The 20,735-nt window shown below is 39.2% G+C and overlaps 2 protein-coding genes across 2 annotated transcripts; one reads left to right on the forward strand and one right to left on the reverse strand.

The window, feature by feature from the left end:
* The first annotated feature begins 78 nt into the window (after positions 1-78).
* On the forward strand, positions 79-11,786 carry c1galt1b (core 1 synthase, glycoprotein-N-acetylgalactosamine 3-beta-galactosyltransferase, 1b). The gene is made up of 4 exons (XM_017720270.2): positions 79-577; positions 3,707-3,971; positions 5,327-5,991; positions 7,980-11,786. The coding sequence occupies exons 2-4, from the start codon at positions 3,746-3,748 to the stop codon at positions 8,232-8,234; spliced, it is 1,146 nt and encodes a 381-aa protein (XP_017575759.1). The 5' UTR covers positions 79-577; positions 3,707-3,745; the 3' UTR covers positions 8,235-11,786.
* On the reverse strand, positions 11,570-19,988 carry tac3b (tachykinin precursor 3b). Its single transcript, XM_037534863.1, has 6 exons — positions 19,048-19,988; positions 14,251-14,344; positions 14,062-14,088; positions 13,904-13,957; positions 13,585-13,645; positions 11,570-12,553 (listed from the first exon to the last, which is right to left on the reverse strand). Exons 1-6 carry the CDS (start codon positions 19,144-19,146, stop codon positions 12,535-12,537), a joined length of 354 nt encoding a protein of 117 aa, XP_037390760.1. The 5' UTR covers positions 19,147-19,988; the 3' UTR covers positions 11,570-12,534.
* Positions 19,989-20,735: the final 747 nt, after the last annotated feature.

A 20,735-nucleotide genomic window follows, 5' to 3' on the forward strand; every position in this document is an offset into this window, starting at 1 on the left:
GGGGTGGACTTCGGGATGGACTTCGGGCTCTTTAAACACTCAGGTCAAGTCCAAGCGCTGGATCCGCGCGTGCGCAGAGCGACTGTGACGCAGCCACTTCCTGCCCTCAGGTGCGCTGAAGCGAAGTTGAGCAGAAGTTTATCGTGTGAGGGACGTTAGCTCAGGACCTTTACACAAACATTCCTCCTGGTTTCGACGTCGCGTTACGAGGACGATGAGCAGATGTCATTAAGGAGAGTAAACACGTTGGGCGTATTCTCGAAACGCATTTTACACCGTAAACGAATCGCTTACTTGCTAAGCTAGCTAGGCTAACTAACGTCCGGTTTAGGGCAGCGCGCGGGTGGTAAACAGCGCGTTGAATGAGCAGTAAACAGAAGGTGTTCAGTCGAAATCTGAACGAACCGGTATGTTTCTGTGGATCCCACACCCTGTTTTGGGAGCCTGAGTTGCTGACTGTCGAAATCTGGAGCCTGTTTGGCGTTAGCTAGCGTTGGTGAAGCTGCCCGAGTTGGTCATGGAGCCGAGGCTGGAGCTCTCAGCAGCGCTTCAGACTTCCACGGAGACCCGGAGGCCGGTAAGCTTCGCCAGTTTATAAGTTTCAGTGATTTTTTTTAGTGAGCTTTATCGGTTTCTTTGGAACTTAAGGTAACTGAATACCAGGCAAAGTACTATGAGTAACAGGAGGGTCGAGCACATTGTAGTCGCAGACACCTCGCTGCTAAAGTGGACGTCGTCGTGCTCCTTCATCTGATGAGATACTAAGCCCAGTAAAGGCTTGTTTTAATGTAGCTGGCTAGCTGCCAAGCCATTGAAGGCTTCTTTTAGCCAGACGCAGAGATGAGCAGCGGTCATTCTTTTCAATGACCGTTTGCTTTGAAGTCTTGGGGTCTCATAAATATCTTCAATCAACTCTTTTTCAGCAGTTCGTTAAAGAAGGGTGTCCAACTAGTTTTAAAATATATACAGAGAAAATGAATGAACTTAGTTTTTCAGTATTTTAGAACTACGAAGTTATATAAGAGAGGAACACACCCACAATCTTCTAAGCCGCTTCTCCTTTTCTGGAGCCCACCCCAGCTGTCATCGGGCGAAAGGCAGAGAGGAACACGTTTACTTAAACGTAGTGAGTAGCATCCGCCTCAAGCAAACTCGACTGTCAGGTTGAACATGTTCATACTTCATACACGAGCCTAAGTGTATTTACTAACGTGTTCCATTAGAGTACATAAGGTAGTAACAGGATGCGTTTAGAATACATCTTGGTAAGGCACATTAGATTTCTTCATTACTTGATTCATAATTCCCTTTATTCACATGGTTTCTCGCTGTTAGTGGTTGGCAGTTTTCTTCGTGTGGAGTGCTGTAAAAATGTCTTCTGTTCTTGCAGATTTGTCACAATTGAGTGTTTCAGATCATCAAACACCAAAACCTTTTTATTTTAGACAAAGACAATCAAGTAAACACAACATGCTGTTTGTAAATGATTTTCTTTTAAATGATTGTAAATGATCTTCTGAAGGGAAAACTATATTGTTCAGCCCAACCTGGCCCCATGTGAAAAAGCATTTGTCCTTTTAGCTGCTAAATCAGCCACTTAACTAAACACAATTGATTATTGAGTCCCATTTCACTGGCCACATCTTAACAGGTTTACTGCCACATCTGTTGAATTGAAACATTATTGAAATAGAATCTCTCTGGCAACGTGAGTGAGGCTAGAAGGTCTCAAAAAGCAGCATGCGATGCCAGTTCTAAAGAGATTCAGATACAGGTGAGAAAGTCTTTGAAATCTACCTGTCTGGAAAGGGTTACAAAACCATTGCAAGGCTCTGGAATTCCAGTGAACCACAGTGAGAAGCATTATCCACGAAGGAGAAAACTTGGAAAAGTGGCATAGCTTACCAGGAGTGGCTGGCCTACCAAAATTTCTCTAAGAGCACCCAGATGACCCAGACAAACATCTAAACTGCAGGCTTCATTGCCTCGGTTAAAGTCATTGTACACAGTCACACAATAACTAAGAGTCTAGGCTAAATTGGCATCAATGGGAAAGCTGCAAGGCACAAACCACTGATGACCGCAAAGAATAGAAAGGCTTGTCTCACATTTGCCAAAAAACATCTAGATGACCCCCAAGACCTTTTGAATAATATTCTATGGACTGATGAGTGGTACTTTTTGAAAGACATGGGTCCCATTACATGTGACATAAAACTGTTTGGTGCATTCCACCATAAGAACATCATACCAACAGTCAGACTGGTACTGAGATGGTCAGGGGCTGCTTTGATCTGGATGACTTGTCATAATTGAGAGAACCATGAATTCTGCTCTCTGTTAGAAAATCCTGAAGGCGAATGTCCACCTGTCAGTTGGTGCCCTAAAGCACAGCTGGGCTGTGCAGCAGGATAATGATCTGAAACACACACGTGAGTTCACCTCTGAATGGCTGAAAAGAAACAAAATGGAGGTTTTGGGGTGGCCGAGTCAAAGCCCTGACTTGAATCCCATTGAGATGGTGTGGCAAGACCTTAAGCCTTAAAGAACAGCTTATGCTCGAAAACCAATCAGTGTAGCCAAATTAAAACAATTTTGCAAAGATAAGTAGGCCATAGTTTTTCTACAGTGATGTAAAAGACCCATTGCAAGTAATCGTAAACATTCGATTGCAGTTGTTACTGCCAAGGGTGGCACAACCAGTTATTAGGTACAGGGGTCAATTACTTTTTACATGGGTGATATAGGTTTTAAATAAATATTTATCTTCAGTAAATGGACTGATTAAAAGCTGCATTTTGTGTTGGCGTTGTTATGTTAAAGTTTAATTAAATGGTTTGAAATACTTAAATGTGACATTAGCTGAAATAGAAGAAATGAGGAAGGGGCAAATACTTTTTCACAGCATTGTGAAAACAAGTACCCTGTTAATACATTTAAGGAAAAAAATGCTTATCAGTCAAATGAAGTTCTCAACTTCTCAACTTTTTGTCTCTCTCACCTCCTGTTTCAGTTCACTGCTGCTTCCACAATCCCTGATCAGTACAACACTGATGCTAACCTCCTCACCTGCAGATGTTTCCACTACTGAGGAGGTTATTAGTTTGACCTGAAATGAGCTCAGCAACACAGAGATTAATAACTGATCATGACATTGATTTATCAGTCTACTCGGAAAGTCACTCTCCTGTAAAGAGGCTGTCAAACTTTCGAATTTGACTAATGAGCATGTTTGCTACATACTGTACACTGACTCTCTAAATAGAATTAATGAACATTGATGGTGTTTCTTTTACGTCACAACCCAGGTGGTGCCCAGTCTTTCATTACACGTCACATTTTACTCCATTTTACAAGAAATGCAATGTAAAAGTCAACCTCAAAGCAGAGTTGACCATTTTATTGAGTTCATGTGCCTGGTCATGGTCACCGTGATTCAACGTATCATTTAAAAGACAAAATTCTTTTATTCAAATTTTTGACCATGCCATCCTCCACCAGTGGGGAGGAGAGAGTAATATTGAGTAATAAAAATGTTACACCCTTCCACCACCTTCACGTGTCATGAGCAAACACTCAGCTGGCTTGCACACCCTCCCGGATAGAGTGTCAGTTGGAAATCTGTCACAGTAAGGAAAATGTGATGTGATTCATGACTACTTAAATCATTCTCTCGTTATTTCTTTCATTTGTTTTTCCTGCGCAGTCACTGTGAACCCAGAGTTGCGAGGCAAAAGTAATCAACATGAAAGCTCTCGGTGCCCGGTCCTCGTTTTACGTGGGCTTTGTGGTGGGCACTTGCACCCTGTATGTGTTCCTACATCAGGTGTGGTTCGCTAGAAACTTCTCTCCCCAGCAGCCTGAGGAGCTGGAGAAAATGGCAGAGGAGAGAAAAATGCTTGAAGAGGAAGAGAAGAACTGGAAGAAAGAGAAATCAGCACTGTTCAACCTCAACCATCCTCATCACACAGGTAATATAATGAGGAAGTCTGCCAAAGGAAAAACACTGTAATGACCGTTTATTTTGCATTTCCAGAACTGATACCACAGTTGCATGCAAAAGGCAAATTAACTCTCTCACAAGCCATGTTATTTTTACCTCTACAATGTGTGCTGTGAGCATTGACAAGCTGCAATTGACAGATTGACAAGCTGCAGTTCTAGAAGAGTGTTTCTGTGGGCACGTTTGTTCTCCAACAAAAGCAAAAATATTGGTATAAATAAATGCAGCTCTATCCTTTACCATGTCACATTATCAAGCCATTAGCATGTTTTGAATGTATTGCTAAAGGTATTGCAGTATCGTAGTAATGCTGGTGTTTTTTCCACACTGCACACATTGTTACTTTTTTTTTTTTGGGGCAGCGCAGTCATTGTGTACTAGGAAGTCTATGCCTAACACACAGTATGGAGGACTTGTTTGTGCACATTATTGCGTGGTCCCGATTGTGTCCTAAAAGTAGCTTCTGTTGGGTAGATACCATGTCTCAGCCAAAGTCAATCATTTGGGCAGTTAGTCAAGTTGATTTTCACCACCTGCGCCTACATTCTGTAAATTTGTGAGACGTGCTGATGTGGCTGCAGTTTTGAGCCCAATGATGGACTTTGCTCTGTTTTTTCTGCTGTAAAGGCCTCGGTTATAATGATCCTCAAAGTGTACACAGTAATCCTGGAGACTTTGATCCCCACCTTTTCACAAGCATGGTGTACTACTTCATGCTAATATGACTTTATACAAGTCACAGGGACTTTATCCACCTTTTTGTTTTTCACACACATAGACAGATTCATTTAGACAAGACTGTCTCTTGCTATAAGCAGTATTAGCAGTTCGCTTAGGGCTACCAAGCCACACTAGGTAAGATATCACACACGTGTGTGAGTGACAGTTTTGTTACTTACAAATTCTGCTAATGTTGTATGTCATTAACTATTGTTTTATTGTGATTATCTTAGCATTTATTAAACCTAAATGGGTGTTTGTCATGTATTCTGCTGTATTCTCTAGTACAGCATTGTGTCCCACAGTCTTGGTTGAATGAATGCTTGATTTAATATCACCTGAAATCATTGTGTTATCAACCAATCCTGTCTGCTAGCTTAGCTGCTGATCTGTAGAATAATAGGTATAACCAGAATGCCGTTAATATAACTCTTGCCTTAGAAGCCAAATAAATCATAAAAGAAAATGCGTATTCTGTCTGTTTTCAATTTTTATATGCTTTTAGCCAAAAGTATGGTATCTACATAAAATGAAGTTATTAAATGAAAAGGCTATGAATAATATACAATGAAGCTATTTCTCATTTTCTCCTTTCACTTTTAGATGAGGACAGCACAGTAGCAGATGCTCTCTACAAGCAAGTGCGTATTCTTTGTTGGGTAATGACTGGTCCCAACAATCTGCAGAAAAAAGCTCGCCATGTGAAAGCCACATGGAGCCGTCACTGTAACATAGTAGTATTCATGAGCTCTGTTGATGATCCTGACTTTCCTGCAGTGGGCCTTAACACGAAGGAGGGCAGAGACCAGCTCTATTGGAAAACCATCCGTGCTTTCCATTATGCACTGGAAAAGCACGGTGATGACGCAGACTGGTTCCTCAAAGCTGATGACGACACTTACGTGATAGTGGACAACCTGCGGTGGGTCCTGTCTAATCACTCCCCAGATGAGCCCATTTATTTCGGCAGACGGTTTAAACCTTACACAAAGCAGGGCTACATGAGCGGTGGAGCTGGTTACGTGCTGAGCAAAGAGGCTCTGAAGAGGTTTGTTGAAGGGTTTCGCACCAAAGTCTGCACACACACATCTTCAGTGGAGGACCTTGCTCTAGGGCAGTGTATGGAGAAGATGGGAGTGCAAGCAGGTGATTCTAGAGACACTCTGCACAGAGAAACCTTCCATCCATTTGTACCAGAGCAACACCTTACTGGCAAATTCCCCAAGAGTTTCTGGTATTGGAACTACTGCTATTACCCCATTGTAGAGGTAAGAGGAGTCACATTGATTTTGTCAAACATCACATCAATACACTCTCACAAATGATCAGATCACATATTAAGCAGGACAGAAGGGCTGTGTATGTAGAGGCCTTTACTGTGGTTAGATTTAGAGGTGGGTGATGTGGTAAAATGTAATTTTATGATACTTTTTATGATGGATGGTGATATCAGATACCAGAAAAAACAATAAGTTAGAACAAAGTAGTGCCACCTTTCAAAAACTATGGTTCCAGTTACTTATGTTTAACATTTCAAGCAGTGTGCTACACTAAATCCAGTTAAAAAGAACTAAGTGTGCTCTGTTTTTTTAATCAAATCATACCACTATAAAGTAATTTGGAAGTATTGACAATGTCCCTGAGATGCTCAGAAACGCATATTGTTGCATATTGTGATATAATTTGACAAATCTATAATTCTGATCCGTTCTGACCTGTGAAGTCATCTCTACATGCTCTTGTTATTTTATTTAGTTTTATAGTTTTACATTGTTACTATGGATTAGTCAGGTCCAACCAAAAGCATGATCTTTATCGAACATCATTTTGTGATCTACTGAAATAGTTCACTACGTATACACACTGTGGAGCAAACTACATTGCTGACTTTCCTGTAAAACTCTTTTGTACCTGTTTAGAAGTACAAAATGGCTGTGATGCCTGTAGTTGTATTTCACTCTCAGTAGAGTGTCAGACTGAATTGGTGCCAGCTGCATCATTGTGTAGTGTAGTGTAGTGTAGTATAAAGTACGGTAACATGAAACTTCACAGCCACTGAAGTTCATTAGTCCCATTTTAACCATTTCTAATTGCTCTTTAATCCAAAATGTTTTGTGAACAAGTAAAACAGAATATTTTTGTTGTGGGTAAACAGGCGCACTTTACGTGAAGTGAGATGCAATGTCAGTTGCTTTTGTTTCAACATTTCTGTGGTTCATTAAAAATATTACAAGATCATGGAGAACTACTCCAGCACTGCCCACATTTCATACCAGTAGGGAACACTGCTTCTTAATGAAAATGGTAATATTTAGATTAACTGGTGCGTTTGAAGCATTTCTCTGCACACTGAGGTTTAGGAATTGCCTTGTACAAATTTGTTCTGGCTTGTGTGCAAAAGTGTTTTTAGAGAACGGCAGGTCATTCTGACTAAGGGTGTTTAAACACGGATTCTGCACCCAGCGTTGCTTATCATCTGTGAATGAAATGGTTTGTCTAAGGTCTTTTGAAGATCTTGATTTCTTTTTGTTTTTATACTCTACAAAAACATGCTTTAAATGTGAAGCATAAACTAGGTGCCTAAATATATAACTGGATAAATGTTTTTTTAGACAGATCAGAATTGTTCTTATGTGTAGCTGAATTTTGATTCAGTTTAGGACTTGACTGACACATGAGTGTCACCTTTTAACCAAATAATAGTACAGTTGTCTTTAAACACTCAAAATGGATAAAGATGCAAAAAACAATGTGACTAGAGCATTTTGCCTTTTGAAATCTTAAAGTCTAAACATGACCTTGCTGAGTATCTCAATGGAGACTGTTTTATATGATATCTTATCAGTGTAGCAGTGGGTTCAAACTTGAAACCACTTTGGTGTTCTACCAGTCGGTACACTTTACTGTTCAGAATAACACAAACGTATCCTGAGTTTAGTCCTCATCCATGATTAACCAAATGGTGAAAGAACTGCACGCACACACTGTGGTTGGACATTGTGCCGAGAAAACTGTGATTGTAAGCTATTTGAATTGAGGCCAGTGTTCATCCTAGTTGGCGATGCGTTTAAAGAAACCAGATTTTGTTTGATTATGACCTTACCTTAATCAAGACTTGAAAAACGTGGACCACTTGCTGTTGACCATTTCCCTGCTTTTCCTGTTGTCTAGCACAGTTACCAAAAACAGTTTTCTTATAAGTCAGAGGCCCTTGACCCACCCTAAGGCTTTCTTTTTGTTCTTCTTTTTTTTCTAGGGCCCTCAGTGTTGTTCAGACCTGGCAGTGTCTTTCCACTATGTGGATCCACATCTGATGTACCTGTTGGAGTACTACACTTATCACCTACGTGCCTTTGGCTACCGTTATCGCTATCAGCCCCCAGAGCCTACAGGCCTTCAGGACTTCAAGTCTTCAGACAAAGGAGTGGAGCATCCACACGTGGACCAGAAAATGGAAGCAGGAATTCAGGAAGTAGAAAAGAAAGCCCATCCACTTGAAAACAAGCTGTAGCAGCCTGTTTTTTTGGAATATTCTGTAATTACTTTTGACCTTTGGAGTCATGGAATTTTGAAAGTAATGGGTGTCTTTTTGAAATGGATTAGCATTCCTTGTTTTCCCCCTTTTCCCCCTACCAAATGCACTTGTATCATGTGTTAAAAATCTGCTCCTGAATCACATAGCAGAGGTGCGTGTGTGCATGCATGCAAGCTTTTGTGAGAGATTCTACGTAATACGGTAACCAAGGGTCTTTTGCATTGGGTCATGTTTGTATATGGCTGTGTAAATACAAGCACAGACTACTGTTGAATGAAGGCGGCTTACAGATTTATAGTGCCTCCCTGTGTGTGTGTGGGGGGGGGGGGTGTGCATAGGCTTGTCTTTGATGCCTTAGTGACGTATCTACGTGTGTCACTTGTGAACAGACTTACATATGCCTAGACCAAATGAACAGCACCTGACTCCATTTATTCCTTTGGCTTCAGTTTGGAGGTAGTTTGAACCCAGCTTGTTAATCTTCTGACGGACTGCAGTACATTAAAATCTGTAGTACTTTGAGCTACACTAACTAAATTTGACAAGTTCTTTGGCCTGTAACCAACCATTGTCATTCGGCAATTGATCATTAACCGGCAAGCCTAGAATGAGTGATGCGCTCCATCAAAATATCAGTCAAGATTATTTGAGTAAATTTGAATATAAATAAATAAAACCAGTGTAGAATAGTTGATACTATATGAGCACAGACACCAGTTGTCAAGTCTGTATTAATGCACCAAGATTTTAAAAAGTGTGCTGTGGGCTGTGGAACAGTGTACTGATGAGTGGGGCCATGGCTTCAGCATGTATAATGTAGTAAACAGTCCAGATCAACCCTTATCACTCACTACTAGTTCATGTTAAAAAGAGTAAATGACAAGGTCTAGATTTGGCTCAGTGTATCTCAGCTTTTGAAACCTGTTGCTCTCAGAGGTCATGAACGAAATATTTGTCTACTGTTCATATGATACATTAGTGTAGTTATCCTCTCAAAGTGCCCCCAAACACCACTGGTCTTAGTTGCATGGCTCATTTTTTTAGTACTATCTAGTGAACCAGTTGCATTGTATCATCATTCGTGAAAATTCAGAAACATTCCTCAGGTTGAATGTTAAACCCGACTATTTAAATAGGAATTGTTTATTGGAAATGCATTACTGAAATCAACTATTTTTAAACGATAACATTGGTCAAATGTTTATTTTTTTAAGTGGTTATTTGCTTTTTAAAGTCACTTTTCGTTCCACACTACAGACATTTAAACTGCTTGTTAAGAGTGCCTCACTGTCACCAATCATGGAAAATGCCCACTTTTAATGTGAATACCAACAAAGGAATTTTCAGATTAGCTCAAATACCAGTTTTTCAGAGCGGAACATCCCTAGTTATGGTTTCTGTTCGTGTTCTTTTCAAATTTGTGTCTGGTCAGTCGTAAGGAAGCCCAAGCCTACTGCGAAGCCTGCTCCTCTCCTCTTTTGTGCTTGGGCAGGGAGTGGATTAGAGAACAAGAGTAGTATGTAGTAACTGTCCCAACTGGTCTCACCAGTCACTTTACTCACCATTGTAGATTCTAAAGCATGTTAAGGCATAAACCTTATAATTTTAAGAAAAACAATATTGAGCACATCTAATCCGTGTTAAGCCTTTTGGGGAAATAATTTATTTGCTGCTCTTACATGGTTCACCACCCAGTGTAAAGTATTGATGTCGTAACCTCTTTTCTGTTTCTTTGTTTCTACACCTCGGCCACGTGGCTAAATGAAAGCTTACAGGAAGAAGTCCATGAGGGAAGATTTGTCTTGTTTCATGTTTTCTAAAGGATTATTTTTCACTGCTCTGAAGTTGTGATGATGATAATGAGAGATAATGGTGAAAATTGAGAGTTGTGGCCTTTTGAAGTAGAGGCTACTCTGTTTTACATACTGTGAGTACTGCAGCTTGTGCCTTTTAGAACTCAACCCATTGCCCACACTTGCACCTTATCATTATTGTTAGTAGTTAAGTGAGCAACATTAGTTTGCTGATTGATGCTCTACACAGAGAAATGTCAACATGGAAGTTTAAAATAAACACATCTTTTTTTCTTGTTAACTGACAAGCACCTTGCCAAGAGACTAGCTGAATATGATTCCTGGATAATGGTTGCCTTGTGCCTGACCTCTTGGCTTGCTTGCCTGATAGTCAACCTATATGCATATGTGCTCATCCATGCCATTTCTGTTGACCCTTACATCCACCACTGTGCATCCACCTTCAGCTCTTTCTGAGTGTCTGTTTACTTTCTCTCCCTTTTCCTTTATGAAACCAACAGAAAGGGCTGTAAGATCTTGCTCCGTAATTGAAGTGTTTACAGTTACTGGTCAAGTCAGAGGCAGCAGTGATGGAGAGTGATTTGATAAATGGAAGAATGTTTAGTCTGTCTGCACTATATAACTTTTATTTTTCATTCAGGTAGGGCCATTCAGATACTAAGGCAAAGTGCTATAACAGAAATTTAGAAACCACTGAAGTTCTGTGGCCACCCCAGGAGGTTCTGAAGGAATGAAGGGGAAATAAAAGAACAAGATTAGGGCTCATGCTTAGCTCTGTGAAGGTTAAGCAAAGTAAACTTTAAACTTGAAGTGATTGTTTATAAATGTAAACCAAATCAGCATATGTTGTTGTTGTAGCTTATGATTGTGTCGTTTCTGGAAGTGGCTTTTTTCCTACTTTTCTTTCTTTTCATGCATAAGAATTGAAGATGTTTATGGCCCATTTAACATTTATATATGATTTGTGCATGAAATGATCAGCAGCAGAATATTGTTTGGTGTGGTAGTGATCGGTTTCAAGTTGCATAAAACTGTTTTGTATTTTGTTTAAACGTTTTTTAAAAAACTGTCAGAACCCATGTGAATGGCCATGCATACCTGAATGCTTCCAGCCCTGCATGAGTCGGTCAAGCTGTGCTGCAGGTGACAGTTTATTTCATGCACAAATAAATATTCACCCATTTGTAGGGTAAAATCAAAGGGGTGAATCTAAATGGCCTTTTTTCAGTAATGTTTAATGTTACAGGTGCAGCAGAGTGTTCTGATTGATGATGAAGGCCTTTTATGAGTTGCAGGAATCTGGGGAGTGTGTGTGTGTGTTTGTGTTTTCAGCAATCCTTGGCCCTCATCGACACACTCTGTATGTGCTTCTCTCTGAGGGAGTTAGGGTGACGTGTGCAGATTCCTGTTACTCTGATCACTGAGAAGAAATGAGACTTAAGAGGACATTGAGACCCACAGTGCTTCTAATGCCACGCCTGCTTTTTTCACTCTGAATTATCATATGAGTTTCTTGCTCTCTAATCCAAAGGTACAGAGGTCCCTTCCTCTGTGATTTGTGTGTGTAAAAGGGAATTATGTACGGTAACTTCAGAGCAGTCTTTATTTATAGAATAAAGATTGACTGGTGTGAACAGTTCATGGGAGAAAATGAACAATGAATTCAGTGAAGTACAATGACCAGCATATTGAATAAAGACTTATTTTACAGTAATTTTGTTTGTTCTTTCCCTTTTAGCCTAATCTCTATCTGCTTTATCTTTAGCACAGAGTTGATTACCATGGACAGTGATTTTAAAGCGTTTCCCTGTATGTAGTAAAGGAATGGAAAAGTCAGTGATTTTAAAGGCATTTACAATAGAAGGGAATGGGCTGATGATTCAGCACTTGTTCACTGGCTTCTACAGTAAGTGTATTTGAAGTGATTTTTCTGTTCTTTTCTGTGGTAGTTGACCAGAGGTTGCATATACAACAGATAGAGATTAAGCTGAAAAATGCTTTAAGTATTCCTTTCAATTGCTTTGCTTTTATGAAGAATTTTGATAATTGCTTTATAGCAGGTTGGTATTCAAGTTGGCACAGATGATCCTGGATCTTGTATATGTCATCATAGAAAACGATCTTTCCTTAAACTTGAATATCACTGAAGTAGATACCCGGTTACAATGGAACACATTCATTATTTAGACAGTGTAGGTTAAGGACCTTTTTAACCACCATACAGATACAGAAATCCATTTCAGGAATAAATAAAAAACTAAATCTTATCTGAAACTGCTGAATAGTCCTTTACAGACCAGAAAACCTATCAGGAATTTCAAAAAGAAAAAGCGTAATAGTCTCTACATTTAGATAAATTTACACAATAACATGCCACAAATAATAAATATATCAAACAGATGTAGCTCTCATGTTGGGTTGTCCTTGTCACGCCGATGTGTTTCAAGTGATGAGTAAGGGCTTTACAGAGCACGCTGAAATCTGCATGAAGGACAAACGGCAGTAAAAACAACATACAAATACATGATCTGCCCAAACATGACTAACAATGCTGATCAAGTTGAAACATATTAGCAATTTGAGATAGGGTAGATACTGGGACTAAGAATCTAAGGCAAATGATCCTGGAATTTATATTGCTACCACTACTATTACTGACTACTTTTACTGTTACTACTATAATTGCTACTATTACTATGACTGTTACTATTACTGATTACCACTATTAGTGTTACTACTATGACTGCTATTACTATTACTGACTACCACTGTTACTGACTTCTATTTATGTTACTACTATGATTACGGTTACTATTACTGATTTCCACTATTATTGACTTCCATTAGTGTTACTACTATGACTACTGTTACTATTACTATGACTGCTACTATTACTGACTTCTGTGATTACTGTTACTACTATTACTATCACTATGATAGCACTGTGATTAACTACTATTACTACTATACCTACTACTATTGCTACTGCTACTATTATTATAACTACTAATACCAGTTCTATTACTACTAATGCTATTACTAAAACTATTACTACTACTACTACTAATATCAATGCTACAGTGTTAAAAGATAAAAGGTACTGTGCAGGCACATTTGTCATTCATCAAGGTACAAAAAATGTAAATGTACCTTGAAAGGTATAACATTGATTTTAAAGCGTAATTCTAAGGTTCGGGGTGTGATAAGTCAGTACAACTTCAAAAATATAATTTTATTTATGATTATGGTACAATTGTTTCCTGACTAAGGTACTGAGATGTACCCTTGAGGCTAGTGACAGTCATACCTATTTCTGAGAGTGTTCTACCACTTTGACTACTACTACAGCTACTACTTCTACTACTGCTGTTAAATCATTTTAAATCAGGGTAAATGTACCTATTACTGTCCTGGATTATTAAGGGTAATTCCAGGACCATACTCCCATGTAAAAGTTTGATATTTCTTGGTTCTTCATTGTGGATTCTCAAACACTCTTAATCACCAGTCACCTGAGCTTTCTGTTTTTCATGATAAAGCTGCCTCTTCCGTCTCCTCTCCCTGGAGGGATACCTGTATTAACACACAACCACAGTAACCAATTATACGGAAAAAAAGGCATTTTAGTGGCTCCAAATTGTCGCAGTTTTTTTAACAAGGCCACTAGGTGGCAGTGTTTCCACTGAACCTCACTGAGCTTCAGTTGATCCATTCATTCACAGCATTTCATCCGCTGTAATGTTTTTAGAATAAACAGATTTTTGTTAATCCTGCCCGACCTGTCTGTCTTGCTCTCATGTACACACCTGCACACACGCTTATTCAACTCACCTGAGTCTGAGCTTCTCCGACCCAGCAGTCCAACAAAGATGTCATCCATGTCCCCTACAGTAGATGTTTTAAGCATTATTCATGTGCTGTTTCAAACATCTGTTACCTGGATTAAGACTTTTCAGATATAGTGAGAGAACAAGGAAACAAACACCTACTTCTGAGCTGTGGCACAGCATCTGCACCTGTAAAATAAAGACAATGAGTCAGACGCCAGCAAATCAGTCTGAGGACAATATCACTACCACAGTTGAAATTATATGTAATGGTCATAAATGTGCTAAACTCTGTGGTTCAGAAATTGCAAGTTTCTATATTTATCAAAGCAATTTCCATCACTCTCTCACCTGTGCTCCTTCTACCCATTAGGCCGATGAAGCTGTCATAGTCTACGTCATCATATTGCCTCTCTACACGCCCAGACAGGGAGCCAGCACTGTCCTGTGCACAACACACTTAGATTAATACAAATCTAAGCTGGGGTTCATAATGTGCTAAAACAAAATCTGTGATAATCACCCAAAGGATACAGTGAATGACTGATATTTTGATTTTAGTTCAATATCAGTTAAAGCCACTGTGTTACTGATTACATAGCAAAGTTGAATTTATTGCACAGAACTTTATTGGTAAACAGACATTACTGATATGATGGGACAAAGTGCTGCTTTTGTAGGACTCATTTGTTGTCAGCATGCATAACACAGGTTATGTGCGATGATCACTGAAAAGTAAATTGTGGAAGAAACCTCTTTCTAAATGGTAATACTTGCGATTCTTCTCTAAATTACAGACTAGTTGGTTACGTCTCATCGTGTGGATCCTAATCAACACCCATCATCATCATCTTCTTCATCTTCTTCACACCCTTTAACAGCTTTGCAGTTTGAGTTTATGCATGCTGATCCAAATCATTATTAAATATAAATGAAATAAAGAAATATGAACATAACTACCTTTAATATTTAAAATTCATCAATAAAAAAAACTTGAATGTCTACTCAAACTATTACTTTAAAGATACACTATGCAAGTTTTGGGGATTTGGAGACCTCTCTGGTGGAAATGTGTAATTGCATGCAACATGCAGAAGAGCATTTTAAAGTAATAGATATAGTGTCAGTTATGCATTCCTCCTCTACCTGAGCGAATTAATCTGTGACCGCAGGCACAATAATATTTAAAGGGAACTCAAAACATGGAGAAGAACGCAAGATAATTCATGTATGTAAGCGACTGTTCTACTGTTGCCATCATATCCTTTTCAGTGTAATTGATTTTGCACTTGAGAGCTGAACCTTGAGCCAGACTTTCCTTCTAATACCGCATGTGCAATGTTAATACGTAAATACGTATGATGTGGTCAGAAAAGCCCCACGACATCTGACCCATCACCTCTGACCTTTAAATTATTCAATTTATATATTTTACATACTTTCTCAGCTGATACAGTATTTCTACTTCTTTCAATTTTGATAAAAAACAATTTACAAAGTGCAGCTTTAAATGAAGACAACAGACAAAACCACAAGTAATTAATGATATAAATAATGTTACATAAATAATTCATTTTACTTTCATGTTTAACCTTTAACAGCTAAAAGAGTTATCTTTGATGTCTAATCAAGCTGTTTCTTTAAAAAGACAGTAACTTTAGAAATTTTTCAGGCCTCTTTCTGACACTGCAAAATATGTTAATATATGCAAAATATGTTAATAATAACAATGTAGGACAGCATTCACAAAATTGCCCATGTACACTTATGGGGCAATTGAATGAAATAGATTACTTAGGTATTCTTAGGTAAAGGTGTTTTTTTCATAAAATCTTAGATGACATTATAAGAGTGCTTCGGGCCTTGAAGGAAGGAGAAATAAAGAATGGAAAGCTAGGCCTGATGTGTGACTGATACAATACTATCTTTAAAGGTATCACAAAGGTAATGCTTTTGGCATAATTATGAGAAAAGCTGGTCTGATTGATTGTGCTGGACAAGAACAAAGGAAAATGATGGAACTGTGTCCTGGAAATTGAGTTTTTTCAACTGCACCTTCATCATTTTAGACTTTTCTTTGACTCAGTATTTGTGTAAAGAAAGAACTTACAAGTATGATTTTGGATTCTCTGCCTTACATTATTACATGAAACCATCAGTCACGTTTAGATCATCAGGTTTTCAGTCAGTGGTGCTTGAAGGGACAAAGGTTAGAATAAATCTGCCACACCAATAGATAAACTGATCCAATCAAACATGCTGCTCAATATATTGCGCTAAAATGCGGATAGTATGACTAGTGCAGACCTGTTTTTGTAGTGCATCACAAAAGCCAGAGTTTACATGCACTTCTGCATAACCCACTGTGTGTGTGTGTGTGTGTGTGTGTGTGTGTGTGTGTGTGTGTGTGTGTGTGTGCCACTGTGACTCACTGAGATGAATGCAATGCATATTGTGAACAGAATGTTAGCTTAATAAAAGACAATGCATGAATACGCCCCAGTTAGAGCCTACAGTCAACAGCCAGATTTCAAATTAATGGAAGTATTTATGAAACTAGATTCATTAAAAAGCCATTTGTGCCCCCCATATATTCTATATTCTTGCTTTTTTATCCTTGCTTAGTCAATATTTTTGTAACAGATATTATTGTTCAGTCACTGTCCACTGAACTAAATCAGTAAAATAACAGATGCGTATTTGGTTTGTTGATAAAACAAATGGTATATTATGACATGAAGATGTTACCTCCCTTCATACACATTAAGCTAATGCTAATGAATGCTGTAGCCGGAGGCTCAGCTGGACCATGTAAGATCACTTACACACACTGTCTCCATCAATTTCCCTGCACCAGACACCAACATAACCAAGGCAAGTGCTTTGACATTTATCACACTGAAATTTATTTGACTTGCCTTTGTAGTCCCAGTATCATAGTGGGACTGGTTCCAAGTATGTGAGTGTGTATTGCATTCCTTCGCAAATGTTTTATGTTCCCTCTTAAATGTTCTGCATTATGATGCAAACGGTTTGCATTCGCTTGTAAAAGCTGTGCTTTGCTTAAGCTCAGACATGGAGCAGCTCACTGAATTTTACGTTGATCTTGGATAGAAATATAAAGACAGTGTTGCTTCTCAAAATCAAACACGATTATGTTATTAGTGAGCACAAACTGAGACTGACATTGAGTGTCCTTGTACAGTAAAAGATACATTAACAGAGACCTGTAGAGAACAATTGCTGAATAAACTCAGCACAGACAGGCAAAGCTGGGAAAAAAGCTTTTGACATTACCTATGCTAAAAACAAAGCACTAATGTAGGCAATGTCATTGGGTACCTCTGGTCCAACATTTGCTTGCTGTCTGATATTATATTTTTGTGAGTTATTATAGGGAATGCATATATTTTGCAAGGGAATGCAGAACATTTGTGAGGGACTGCAATGTCTAACTTTTTTTTTTAAACCACGGTCCCTTAGGGGTTCCATACTAATAACTGAAGGTAATTCTCATCGTTTTCTAGCATCTCTTCCAGAAGATCACTCAAACTGACACAGACTGAGATAGTACTGTCTGCACTGATACACTGTTATGCTATGAGATTTACAGCTGCTTCTCCACATAGAGATTAAGTCTAAGTAGGGACTAATTTCTGTCAACAGTGTATAAAATAAACTCTGAATCAACACCTGATTAATAAAGGTGCTGATTCTAAATTAAGCTGAGGGCAAATTACAGGTTATAAGATGATGCACATAAATGAGTCAAGGAGAGATTTGCACTCATACGATGTGGATCAGTTTCCCACCCATGAAGGATACACTCAGCAGAAGAAGAGTCAGATAGATGGATAGATAGATGGATAGATAGATGGATAGATAGATAGATAGATAGATAGATAGATAGATAGATAGATAGATAGATAGAGATAGATACAGATAGATAGATAGATAGATAGATAGATAGATAGATAGATAGATAGATAGATAGATCTTAGTACACAAATTCTATGACAAAAATTTGTAATTATAGTGCTACCCTCTTTGGTGCTATATAGAACAATTTTTAAAAAGGTTCTTTAAAGAACCAGATGCAGCAGGTTTTCTGTCAGGTATGTCTGAGGTTCTATATATCACAATATTACAACTGCCTTTATTAAAAAACCCTTGAAGGATGTGTTTTTTGAGGGTGCACTGTCAGAAAAAAAACTTCTGTGTAGATACATTTTTCATTCTTCAGGGTACAAACAATGTTGTACCTTCAAAGACCTTCAAAAAACAACAACAGTGTCAAGGTCCAGCTGTGTAAGTGTTCCCAGGGAAATGCTATATAGTCCAGACCTAGACTTAATCCCTGCCCAGGAAACTGGCCCTACATGTCCTAAAGTTTGTAGACACCTGGTTGTCCAATGTTTGTTCTGATACCAAGTATGTTAGTATTGAGTTTGTCCCCCTTTAAGGCCTCTACTCTTCTGGGAAGACTTTACATCAGATGTTGAAACATTGCTGTGAGGCTTTGATTGCAGTCAGTCACAAGAGCATCAGTGAGGTCAGGTACTGTTGTTGAATGTACATCCCAAAGGTACTGGATGGATCTCCGTCATTCCAAAGAACGCAGTTCTTTGCATTTTAAAATAGCTCAATTCTCTAATAAGGAGGGCTGTCTGGACACTTTCTGACATATAGTATGTATTTTAATTGAAAAGTTAGAGTGAGTTCTGTATATTTATGTATGTTGTTTATTGTATATGTATGCCTTTTAGGTCTCATATGGACGGACTGTTTTGGTTTTGCTTGTGTTTTACTAAGTAAAAGTAACGACATGTTGCATTAGTCTAATAAGATCAGAATAAATAAGCCTGAATCTACATTTAAGTACTTTTTTAATAAACAGCCAAGAACGAACATTTTACTCAACTGAACTGACACATTAGATCTAAAAACAGTCGAAATAACGAGGTGTTAAGTAGTATTACATAACAAGGTAGTAAGAGGACATTCTAAGCACTTCAAAGGACGCTGTTGTTATTTGTTTGTTCAGGTTCAGCGTGTCTGTTAACTTGTCCATGTTTCTGTGGTCTTGACTTACTTCAGTCTGCCAGAGACTGACACCTAATGTAGTCTGCGTCGCCACCAGTCGCCTACCTGCAGGGTGAAGTAGCCCAGCGCAGATCTCGAGCTCCCAGGACGAGACAGCGCGAGCAGCAGCAGCCACGGCAGCGCGAGACGCCAGCCTGCAGCCATCCTCGCGCTCTCCTCAGCTCCACGTGCGTCTCTCAAACAAGTGATCAGAAAACAGCTGTTTGCTCGTTCCTTTAAAACTGAACTACAAGACAAACGAGCTCACCGCTGAGACAGCCCTCTTCGGGACGATCTGAAAATATGCTAAACTGAAACCGATCAGACTGACGCCTTAACCTGCGGACAGGAGCAACCAGTGGAGAGCAACAAGTCACGCAGCTGACCAAGCATTTGAGTATTTCCCCTTAATACTTCTGAAGGGGGCGGACGGCCAGGCTGCTGCTGAACTTCAGTATCTCCCACTGTTGGAGCTGATGAGTTAAAGCGCGCGCTCCCCTTATTTGTGGAATCTGCTTGCGTCACTCTGGGCGGAGCAAGTGACTTTCTTTTCCACTCGTATCCAGACAAGCCCCGCCCACTGCGTTAAGACTCGCTAGGAGTTCGTTTTAAACCAGCGAAGTGTGGAAAGATCGATTAGGACCGACTACAGGTCTAATAGAAAGAGGAATTCATTAGTTTTACGTCGATATAGGCTGACCAGTAAGCAGTCTGCTCAGTGCCAGCAAAACTTTCCACAAAGGGCGGGGTTTGCCTGGATAGGAAGGGGTGTCGCTTTGGGCAAAGTGGAATGACGCACCGTTGTCTTTAGTGCTCTGCCCCAAAGATGACGGAAACGTCCTCAAGATTTCTTTTTGCAGAAGAAAACTTTGCTTTCATCAGCAAAAGACCCAGACGTTTTCGTTGAGGTAACTGAGGTTAACACTGGGGTTAGACTTACCAATTTACCAACTATGTTAATGTAGCCAAATATTGAGAGCTTACCAGATAAGTCACCAGTATTGGGCTACATACCTGTTCAGGATGTATCCTGCCTTCCACCCAATGACTGCTGGGATAGGCTCCACCTCCCCCAGCTACTCAGAGGGCTAAGCGGCTTAGAAGATGTGTGTGTCTGTATTTGGCTACATAAATATATTGAGAGAGAGAGAGAGAGAGATTTAAAAAAATACTGTAGTGCATGTGTAAGTGAGGAAAACAACACTTATCTGTCAGTCGTGGGATGCTGTGTGTGTGTGTGTGTGTGTGTGTGTGTGTGTGTGTGTTCTATGACTCAGTCACATTGTCCAGTAAGCTTCATGCACCACTTTACTGACAGTGCGTCAGATGACAGAAACAGAGACTTTTGAAGTGTTTATATAAAAAATTTTCCTCACTTTGTTGAAATATATTTAAATCCTTAAAAAAATCTAAGCTGCAAAACAGCCCATTTTGAATTCTTTGTTGTTGTGATGTCACAAAATCCATTTACAAACATCCTCCCATTCAGTCAAAAAGTTCACAAGAAGTTTTAAAGAAGTGTTTTAGATTTGGGCTGTCATTTTGAATGTCCATACAGGCCAAACAATCCCTATACCTAACAGTTGGCAAGGTGTTTTTTTCATCAGACCTTTTTCGTCCAAACATACCTTTGGTGATTGTGGCTGTTTTTAATCCATCAGTCTTATCCAGCACTCCTTTCCAATATGCCTCTGGCTTATATTGTTTGTTGTTCTGCATACTTTATATATTGACCTTTGTGAAGAAGTAGCATG

Source organism: Pygocentrus nattereri, chromosome 26 (genome assembly GCF_015220715.1).
Source record: "Pygocentrus nattereri isolate fPygNat1 chromosome 26, fPygNat1.pri, whole genome shotgun sequence".
NCBI classification, from domain to species: domain Eukaryota; kingdom Metazoa; phylum Chordata; class Actinopteri; order Characiformes; family Serrasalmidae; genus Pygocentrus; species Pygocentrus nattereri.